The 10892-nt window shown below is 52.7% G+C and overlaps 1 protein-coding gene across 1 annotated transcript in view; it reads right to left on the bottom strand.

The window, feature by feature from the left end:
• Window positions 1-7566: 7566 nt before the first annotated feature.
• Window positions 7567-10892, bottom strand: part of ATAD3A (ATPase family AAA domain containing 3A) — a 29518-nt gene continuing 26192 nt past the window's right edge. The window contains exon 16 of the mRNA XM_038159919.1: window positions 7567-7937. Coding sequence (XP_038015847.1) covers window positions 7758-7937 — 180 coding nt within the window. The 3' untranslated portion in view covers window positions 7567-7757. The remainder of the gene's footprint in view (window positions 7938-10892) is intronic.

The raw sequence follows: 10892 nt of genomic DNA, 5'->3' as shown, positions 1-10892 counted from the left end.
GGGTGAGCCTGGTTAAAACACCCCAAAACCCCAAAGTGCAGCACAGAGGGGAACCTGAGCAGGGTGAGCCTGGTTAAAACACCCCAAAACCCCAAAGTGCAGCACAGAGGGGACCCTGAGCAGCCTCACTCCTGCTGCACCCCTTTCTTGTGGGGCTGGGCTTTGGGGACAAGCAGACCCCAAAACCAAACTCCTCTCCAGAAATCCCAAATGTCCCCGAAGTTGAGCCAAACTGAGGAAGCTCCAAAGTGGTTTTGTGTGCGCTGCTCCTGGGGTAGGTTTTGAGGTCTGGGTGGGATCAAGGCAGTGTCCCCACCCCACAACCTCCTTTAGGGCCGGCAGAGGGGCCTGCAGCAGCTCTGGGTTTTGGGGTTTTTGGGGTTTTTTTTATCCTCTCCTGGTCCTGGCTGGGCTGGGCTGGGGAGAGAGGATTTGTGAGCAGGGATGAAGGAGGGAAATGCCATCCCCAGGAATCTGAGAGGGATCTGAATCATCATTTATCATCATTTCCCCTCCTTTCATCATTTTGTACCCAGTGGGTTGGTGCAGAAAAGGGGGAAACTCCCAGAACTAAAGGATGCTGAGCATTGCCAGAAAAATCTCCTTCTTTTTTTTATTTTTCCATGGATTCCTTGACCCTCTCAGTGGCCTCCTGCAGTTTGGGGGCAGGGAAAAGGACACCACAGCTCCTGCTCTTCCCTCCCTGCTCCAGTTTCTGTGTTTTGGGGTCGTCTTTTGAATTTCCTATGCCCAGTTCAGTTCATTACAAGCCCCAAAACTGCCCAAATATTCCCATTTTTCTGCCATTCCCACTTTTGCTATTCCCTAGTGCCTCTTGTCTTGGAGCCCCAGGTTTGGGGTTTTTTTTCTGGACCTGAATAATTGCCTGGTCCATATTTGTGTCTGTCTGTCTGTCTGTCTGTCATTCCTGGCCGCAATGCCCAAAATTCCTTAGGATCTAAGGAATGACTTTTCCTTGAGCAGCTCTCAACAAGCAGGGGACGGTATTTTGTAGGGGAGGAAATTCCTTTGGGATAAGGACAAAATATTGAGCCCCTGGAACTGGTTATCTTATAAAAAAGGGGGAAAAAAGCACTTTAAAAGCAAATTTTTCCACTGATCTGAACTCAGACTGGATGTAAAGGCCTGGCTCTGCCCTGCCCCGCAGCTGAGCTTGGTGGAAATATTCAAAATTAAGCAGCTGGAAAGGGTGAAGCGATGGCTCGCACCCGTTTAGGTTTGATCTGGCAAAATCCCTGTTTGATCTGGCTGATCCACGGCAAAATTCCATAAAAAACTGAGGATCTGGGAGAGGGGGAAAAAAAATTTCTACGTCATGAAAATGTTCCTGTTGTATAAAAAGGGATTTTGAAAAGTCTGCTGGGTCTGGAGCTCTCACCCTTTGAAGCTTTCTTTTGTTCAAACTTGGGCCAAAAACAACCCCAAAAAACCCAAAATAAGAAATATTCCCAGTGCAATGAAATTTACTGGGAAGAATTCACTTTAATCCAGGCGAACCAGGCAGGTTTTGTGGAGCACACACAAAACCAGCGGGATTAATCCTGGGAAATCCCAATTTTTTATTAACGAGGGCCAAAACTCCTTCCTGTGCGGGGAGGGGTTCCTGACCCAGCAGATCCGGACACCAAAAATACCCCAAAAACCCCCAAAACAGGAGAGTTTTTCCCAAAAGCCACAGGTCTGCCCTGTCTCCTCTTTGGGTGACGAGGTGCCAAGGCCCCCAGAGAAGCAGAAGGTGGAGGAGGCAGCTGGGTTTTGGGGTGTTAGAGTTGGTTTTGGGGTGTTAGAGCTGGGTTTGGGGTGTTAGAGTTGGTTTTGGGGTGTTAGAGCTGGGTTTGGGGTGTTAGAGTTGGTTTTGGGGTGTTACAGCTGGGTTTGGGGTGTTAGAGTTGGTTTTGGGGTGTTAGAGCTGAGGTTTTGGGGTGTTACGGCTGTTTTTGAGGTGTTAGAGCTGAGTTTTGGGGTGTTAGAGCTGATTTTGGGGTGTTACAGCAGGTTTGGGGGTGTTAGAGCTGGGTTTGGGGGTGTTAGAGCTGGGTTTGGGGTGTTAGAGCTGGGTTTTGGGGTGTTACGGCAGGTTTTGCGGTGTTACAGCTGGGTTTGGGGGTGTTAGAGGTGGATTGGGGTGTTAGAGCTGGGTTTGGGGTGTTACAGCAGGTTTGGGGGTGTTAGAGGTGGATTTGGGGTGTTAGAGCTGGGTTTGGGGTGTTAAAGGTCGTTTTGAAATGTTGCAGCTGGTTTTTGGGGTGTTACAGCTGGTTTCAGGTCTGGGTTTTAGGGTTTCAGATCTGGAGCTTAGGGTTTCAGATCTGGGTTTTAGGGTCTCAGATCCGGGCTCTAAGGTTTCACATCTGGGGTTCAGATCTGGAGTTTAGGGTTTAAGGTCTGGGTTTTAAGGTTCCAGGTCTGGGTTTTAGGGTCTCAGTGGGATGGAGAAGAGGGAATTGTGTGTGGGGCAGGGACACAGGACGGTGCTGCCACCCTGGGCTGGGTGAGGGTGCCGAGTCCCCTCAGCCCAGCTCCCGCGGGTGCCCGGGAGGACAAGGAGCAGCGAGTGACATTCCTGAGGAAAAGGACAGAAAAAACTCCAACAAAAAGAGCCAGGCCTGAGGGGAGAGGAGAGGAAGAGGAGGAGAGGAAGAGGAGGAGAGGAAGAGGAGAGGAGGAGAGGAAGGAGAGAAAAGGAAGAAGAGGAGAGGGAGGAGAGGAGAGGAGAGGAGAGGAGAGGAGAGGAGAGGAGAGGAGAGGAGAGGAGAGGAGAGGAGAGGAGAGGAGAGGAGAGGAGAGGAGAGGAGAGGAAGATGAGGAGATGGAAGTAGAGGAGAGGAAGGAGAGGGAAGGAGAGGAAAAGGAAGCAGAGAGGGAAGCAGAGAAAAGGGAGCAGAGGAGAGGATGGGGAGGAGAGGAAGAAGAGGAGAGGAAGAAGAGGGAAGGAGAGGAGAAGGAAGCAGAGAGGGAAGCATGAAAAGGGAGCAGAGGAGAAGGAAGCAGAGGAGAGGAAGAAGAGGAGAGGGAAGCAGAGGAGAGGGAAGAAGAGGAGAGGGAAGAAGAGGAGAGGAAGAAGAGGAGAGGGAAGCAGAGGAGAGGGAAGCAGAGGAGAGGGAAGAAGAGGAGAGGAAGAAGAGGAGAGGGAAGGAGAGGAGAGGAAGCAGAGAGGAAGCAAAGGAAGATGTGGCAGAGCCAGGAGGAGCTGCTCACCCCGGCTGGGCTGAGGCGACCCTGCCGCGTGTCCGTGTGTCCTGAGCTCTGTCTGTGTGTCACCGTGTCCCCTGCATGGAGCCCGTCCCTCCTCTGGCACCCCCACCCACTGCACCCATTCCTGTTCCGAGGGCTCCCGGCTCCAGGCCCCTCCTGGCACTCCCAGCAGGGTGGCCCCAGGCTGCCTCAGGCCCTGCACTCCCTCTGGGGAGGTTTTTCACTCCTGAAACCCCAGGACGGAGCCCAGAGCGCTGTTTGCCCTGATTGCTCATCCTTTTTCCTCTTTTTTCCTGCACCCAAACCACTCGTGCATGCATCGGGCAGGGAGAGGCACAGCCCAGACTATCAGAGAGAGAGAGATTAAACTCTGCTCTGAGTCTGATCACAGAATCATCTCTACTGTGGTTGAAAAGCAATAATGGCTAATTTTGTTTTTTATTTTTATTAAATACACAGGCAGATTTCACCCAGGGCTTTGTGCTCTCCAGCCTGTGCTGAAGGGAGCAGCTGAAGGTGCAGAGAGCTTGGGGTGGGGGAGGCAATAGAAAAAGCACACTGTGATTTTATTTGGGTCAACAAGTGAGTGTATTTCAGCCATTCCTTCCCTTTCAATCAGATGTTTGTATAATAGAGAACCAGTTCAGCTCCTGGAACTAAGCCCATCCTTTGCTGTTTGTCAGTAAAATAGTTTTTTGCATGTTTTGCATCTGAGTGGTTTTTTTTCCCCCCAACCCTTTGAACCCAGTGGTTCCCTCTGGGGCACCCCAGAGCAGCAGCTCCCCAGTTTTTGGGCAGGGGGGTGACAGGAGGAGGTGCAAACAAGGCTGGGAAGGTGTGGGGAGAGCTGTCCTGACCTCTGAGGAAGGGCTGTGAGATTCCCCCCACATCCTGGGACAGATTTTTGGCTCCCGTTGGCTGGGAAAACAGGGCAGCTCTAAGATCCAAAACTGATTTTAAAGCAAAATATTTCACTGTTCAATTGTGGGCGCAAGCTGCCTGCAGAGAGGAGCCTGAGCCTCTGGTTCCCACTGCCTGGAAGGGCAGGAAAAGCAGGAAAAGCAGAGGAATCGCAGGCCTTTGGCACAGAGCAGGAAAAGTGGGATCATTTCCCGTTCCAGCAGGGCTGAAATCTGCACCAGGCACCGGATCTCCAACATCTGCCCCTCGCTGGCCCCACAGAGCAGCTCTGAGCCTGCCTGGGGCTGCCACCCCGCACACAGGTGAGGCTGCAGGGCTTGTTCCACCAGTCTGGGCACACCTGGGCACGGCCCAGGCTCCGTGCAGACAAAGCAGAGCAGAAAATGAACCCCAGCACCCAAGAGAGGACTCGGAGTGGCTTTTCTCCACCCCAAACACAAACACAGCCGGCTGGGAGGTGTTTCCTGAGGGATTCCCACCTTCCCAAGCCCAGAGCAGGGAGCCACGAGCTGGAATCTCCTCCCAGCCTGTCACACCTCACACAAACCCTGCCAAGGATGGCACGGGGAGCAGGCAGAGCTGGCCAGGCTGTAAATCTGTCCCCCAGGCTGTAAATCTGTCCCCCAGCTGAGGCAGCAGGACGCTGCCAGTGGAGCAGGCAGGATGGGAGTGATGGATTGCCCACCAATCCTTCTGGGGTTTGCTCTCCAGCACAAAACACCACTTCAGAAACGGGAAAGAATAAAAGAAAACTGCTGCTGGCTCATCACTGCGGCTCAGGAGGGGAGAAAACCCAGCCTGGGGCTGCCTCCCTCTGGGGCTGCCTGGAGCGCTGGATAGCTGGGTGCCACCTCCTTGGGGACACTGGTCACCCTGGAGGTGACAGGGAGCCAGGGACAATCCCTGCACTGAAATCTTGGGTGGGGCAGGAGGTCAGGGGGACAGGGACAATCCCAGGAGTTCAGGAGTTCAGGGACAATCCCAGGAGTTCAGGGGGACAGGGACAATCCCAGGAGTTCAGGGACAATCCCAGGAGTTCAGGGGGACAGGGACGGTCCCAGGAGTTCAGGGACAATCTCAGGAGTTCAGGGGGACAGGGACAATCCCAGGAGTTCAGGGGGACAGGGACAATCCCAGGAGTTCAGGGACAATCCCAGGAGTTCAGGGGGTCAGGAACAATCCCTGCACTGAAATCTTGGATGGGGCAGGAGTTAAGGGGAATAGGGACAATCCCAGGAGTTCAGGGGGTCAAGGACAATCCCAGGAGTTCAGGGTCACAGGGACAATCCCAGGAGTTCAGGGACAATCCCTGCACTGAAATCTTGGATGGGGCAGGAGTTCAGGGGTTCAGGGACAATCCCAGGAGTTCAGGGACAATCGCAGGAGTTCAGGGGGTCAGGGACAATCCCAGGAGTTCAGGGACAATCCCAGGAGTTCAGGGGTTCAGGGACAATCCCAGGAGTTCAGGGGGTCAGGGACAATCCCAGGAGTTGAGGGGCACAGGGAGCCTTTCTGCCCCTTCCTGCCACCTTCCATGGCACAGCAGCAGTGACAGCAGCAGGCCCAGGTGTCCAGAGGGCAGCAGGGCACGGATTCACCTCCAGGAGAGGGGCAGGGGCTTGGCAAGGCAGGATTAGGGGAGTTGGGAGCAACAGGGCTGGGGATGAAACAACAGCACCAAGTGTGACAGGTGAGAATTTTTTTCTTATTAAAATATGCTAAAGATTTTATTCTAATTCTTATTACTCTTTCTTTTAATTACTATTAACAAATTTCTCCTTCTACCTTTTTAAATTTTGAAATCTGCTTTTACTTTTGCCCAGGGAAGGAGCTGCAGGTTTGTGGCACAATCAGGGATGGCAATCACACGAGCAGAGCTCCCTGAAATCATTCCTTGGCAGGGGGGTTTAGCAGTGGCTCTGCTCAGCTCTCATCTCCTGGGCTTTGACAGAAATAATTTTAGTAAAATCTTAGCTGGAATTATTTCTGTCATGCCCCAGGAGATGGGAGCTGAGCAGGAAAGGGAAAGCCTGGAATAACCAATCCTGAGCCAGGATTAACCAGGAATAACCAGCCCTGACTGAAGGACAACTACACCTGGGCTGAAAGGGAAGGGGAAAAAAAGTGGGGTTTGAGTAATTTTAATAATTCTGAACATCAAAGGTGTGGTTTGGCTGTAGAGAGATTCCCTCCCCAGCCCACAGCAATGCACCTGCCACCAGGTGAGTGGCACGGGGCCACACAAATTGGGAGCAGCTTCTCAAGTGCCTCTCCAGGGGGAAAGAGCAGGGAATTATTGTGGGGGATGCTGGCAGGCCAGGCAGGGAGGGTTTGCAGCCTCAGCAATGATTTGCTGGTGTCCCACAAGGACAGGGACACCGGGAAATAATTCTCTCTGCTCCTGAGCTCACCAGCTCCTGCCAGGGAACAGCTCAGCACGGGCACAGTGGGGCTGGTGGCAGCTCCTGTGCGAGCAGAACAGCTCAGCAAGGGCACAGATTCAGGTCAGGCCAACGTGCTTGAGCTGTGTAGCTACAGAAGAGGCCTCAGAGTAGAGCACAGAGTTCAAATCCAGTTCAAACACAGAAAAAAAAAACAACAGGAGATTTTCTAACCTGTCCTTCATATGCACAGTAGAACAAATGTCATCTCATCAAGACGGGCTCGTGCTCAGGGCTTGACAATGGCACATTTTCCCAGCTGTTCCAGAAAAGCAGCAGAAAATCTGTGTGGCAAGAGCAGCTTGATGGCAGCAGTGGGAGCAAACAAGCTCCAGTCATCTCTCTCTTCAGACCATGCTGCATCTGTGTGGCCCAAATTCACCTCTCCTAATAAAAAGTGGTTTACTTGGGGGAAAAAATATGTGGGGCTGCTCTCACACCACCAGTGTTGACTCCAACTCAGCAGTGAATCCCCCCCAAATCCACATTCCTGAGAAAAACTTACCCTGAAGGGTAACCCAAGTGAGCAAGGAGATGTGTCATGGGCAGGAGCTGGGGATGAAAGGGTGAGAAACGCCTCTGCTGGAGCACAAACCCTACAGATTTCAATGTTTGGGAGTGTCAGGCTTGGACAATCCTACAGATTTCAATGTATGGGAGTGTCACATTGGACAATCCTACAGATTCCAATGCAGCACAAACCCTACAGATTTCAATGTATGGGAGTGTCACATTGGACAATCCTACAGATTTCAATGTATGAGTGTCACATTGGACAATCCTACAGATTCCAATGTATGGGAGTGTCACATTGGACAATCCTACAGATTTCAATGTTTGGGAGTGTCACATTGGACAATCCTACAGATTTCAATGTATGAGTGTCACATTGGACAATGCCCGGGTTCCCACAGGCCCTCGGTGCTGGGACACTGCAGAAACAGCTCAGAAGGATTTGGGGTCAGGCCACAGAGACCAACACAGCCAGTGGTGTTTCACCAAGGGGTCCTTTAATAAATCCAGTTGTTTCTGCCTCATTGAACCCATTTTGTTTCTCTGGAGCACTTCAAAACCACGAGACCCACGGCAGCCCCTCCCTGGCACCAAGGGCTGCTCTCCAGGGGCCATCCCACCAAACCTTTGCCTTTTTTCTCTCCTCGGGCGAATCCTGCAGGTTTCTCACACCGGTGTCCCTTTGGGGAAAGGCAGCAGGGGGTTCCTGGCAGTCTCTTTGCTTGCTTCAGCACCTTCTGTTTTCAGCCACTCCATCTTCTGCCGGTGCTGCCGCACGGCGTCGGCCACGCGCGCGTCCATCATGGCCTCGGTCAGCACGCCGTCCTCCGAGGCGTAGGCTGCTGCCTGTGGGGACAAGGACACCTCAGACACCTCAGGCGTGGCATGTCCCACCATCAGGGGACATCTCAGGCTGCTCCCTGTCAGCTGTTCCCTCCCCTAGGTGTGATTTCCCCCACAGGGCTCTCATTCCTGGTGGTGTGCAACAAGCTCTGCCCACCTCTGGGTTTCCTGGGAGCCAAAGCCCTTGTTTTGAGAACAAAAGACCCCACATTTGGCTCCTTCAAATTTCCTCTCTTGCTCTAAAAGAGCTGCCCATGTGAAGCCTTATTTTCAGAAGAAAAGACCCCACATTTGGCTCCTTTACTGCTCTAGAAGAGCTGCACATGTGAAGCCTTATTTTCAGAAGAAAAGCCCTCAAACTTGGCTCCTTTAAATCTCCTCTCTTGCTCTAGAAGAGCTGCACATGTGAAGCCTTCTTTTGAGAACAAAAGACCCCACATTTGGCTCCTTTACATTTCTTCTCCTGCCCTAAAAGAGCTGCACATGTGAAGCCTTCTTTTGAGAACAAAAGACCCCACATTTGGCTCCTTTACATTTCCTCTCCTGCCCTAAAAGAGCTGCACATGTGAAGCCTTCTTTTGAGAAGAAAAGACCCCACATTTGGCTCCTTTACATTTCCTCTACTGCTCTAGAAGACCTGCATTGTTATGGCTTGTTTTGAGAAGAAAAACCCCACATTTGGCTCCTTCAAATTCCTTCTCCTGCTCTAGAAGAGCTGCCCATGTGAAGCCTTATTTTCAGAAGAAAAGCCCTCAAACTTGGCTCCTTTAAATTTCCTCTCTTGCTCTAGAAGAGCTGCACATGTGAAGCCTTGTTTTGAGAAGAAAAGACCCCACATTTGGCTCCTTCAAATTCCGTCTCCTGCTCTACAAGAGCTGCCCGTGTGAAGCCAATCAAGTGAAGAGAGGTGGGTGCAGGGGATGATGGAACCACCCCATCCAAAGCAACAGAAAATTGTTTAAACACTCGCACAGAACAAACAGCAGCGCTGGGGGGAACATGGGCAACGTGGTGCCTCTAAAATGATGTTAAATGTGCCTCTAAAATGATGTTTAATGTGCCTTATCCTGCTTTCCTCGTGCAGTCCCTCAGGAACCTCCCCTGCATCACTTCAGTGCTGTGGCAGCTCCCACCCTGCACTCAAATGCTTCCCGAGTCCCCAGTCCAGTTCTGCTGGCAAACCCTGGACCCTGCAGCTGGCAGAGGCAGCACAAAGGTGACCACAGCTCCCTGGGGAAAGGGCTGGCAGCTCCTGCCACCCTTGTCCCACAGGGGAGCCGGCCTGTGAGGCAGCAGAGGGACCGTCCCTTGTGCAGGGGACACACAGGACAGCTGGGGCTCAGCCTGGCCCCCCTGAGATGCCAGCACAGCACACAGGGGAAGGATGCTGGTGCTGTCAGCTGCACCCATCTCCAAGGTAACAGAGCAGCCCCCGAGCTGCAGATTTCTAAATCTGGTTCCTCCCTCTGCAAGTGCTCCCGTGAGCAGCTCAGGGAGTGCGGGAGCTTGGCTGCACAGAGATTCCTTGGCTGTACAGAGGGTTGTACAAGGATCCCTTGGCTGCCCAGAGATCCCTTGGATGTACACAGATCCCTTGGCTGCACAGGGATCCCCTGGCTGCACACAGATCCCCTGGCTGCACACGGATCCCCTGGCTGCACACGGATCCCCTGGCTGCACACGGATTGGGATGAGGGGTGGGAACCCTGTAGCTCCCCACAGCCATCCTGTGAGCCCAAACCTCACCCAGATCCTGGATTTCCATCCTGCCCGCCCCTACGAGCCCCAAACCTCACCCAGATCCTGGATTTCCATCCTGCCCGCCCCTACGAGCCCCAAGCCTCACCCAGATCCTGGATTTCCATCCTGCCCGCCCCTACGAGCCCCAAACCTCACCCAGATCCTGGATTTTCAGGTGCCAAGGTTCTGTCCCCTGTCCCAGTGCCTTTAACTTGCATTTCAGGACACACTGCAGTGATTCTGAGGCGCTGCACACAGGCTCCATCAATTATTGATGGTGCAAAGCATCAACCCCAGCATGGAAGGAGCCCGACAGCAAAGGCAGCACAGGAACAAACTCCAGTGTGAGCCTTTCACACCTGCCCTGCCCGGGGACGTCCATGGGGAGCAGACAAAGCCCAGGGTGAGCTGTTGCTCTGCCAGCACCACAGGGTTGGAGCTGCCTACTGCAGCAGTGAGGAGATGCACGGAGAAATACCTCACTGCAGGAGGAATTATTGTTTCCAGCAATGAGCAAAAGGTGGCTCAGGTTGGTTTTCAGGCTCCTCTAACCTATTTTTCTTGGCTTTTTTTTTTTTGGAGGGGAACTGGTTAGACCACAAAAGGTCTCACTGCACAACCCAGCAGAGCTGGCAGGTGCTGGTTTCTCCTGCCAGCACCATCAAACCCTTTCCTTCTGCAAACCCTTTGCCATCCTTCCTCCAGGCAGCACCGACAAGTCCTGCCTAAAACCAGGAGCAAAGCCTGGCCTTGGGAAGGCACAGGTCGCTAAACAGAGAATTCTCTAGTTATTAGCATTATTTATTCTCTATTTATTTATTCTCAAAGGCTCTCGTGCTGCCCTCACTGCCTGAGCAGGATCCTCAGCACTGCCAAATATTCCCACAGCACCTCTCCTGTCCTCTCTGCAAAAGGGGAACACTGCAAAGGTTTTGTTCAGACCTCCCTCACCCCCTTGACATTTTTTTTTGTCCCAGGGCTCCCAACGCAGCCCTGGTGGGGTGTTTAGAAATGAAAAAAGAAAAGAGCTTTGCTGGGATGCATTTCTGTGCTGCCAGAGCTCAGGATGCCTCGCCTGCCCTCCTCCCTGGCACTGCACAGCCCATCCAGCCCAGGGTGGAACCTCCTGCAAAGCTGTGCAGTTCATGCTCTGCTGATTTTCTCAATGACTTTCTATTTTTAGAAAGCCTCAGGCCCTCTCTTGTCAAGAAAGCAAAT

This window comes from Motacilla alba, chromosome 21 (assembly GCF_015832195.1).
Source record: "Motacilla alba alba isolate MOTALB_02 chromosome 21, Motacilla_alba_V1.0_pri, whole genome shotgun sequence".
NCBI lineage: Eukaryota > Metazoa > Chordata > Aves > Passeriformes > Motacillidae > Motacilla > Motacilla alba.
Note: the sequence above shows the minus strand (reverse complement) of the source record. Positions and strands in the feature narration are given on the sequence as shown.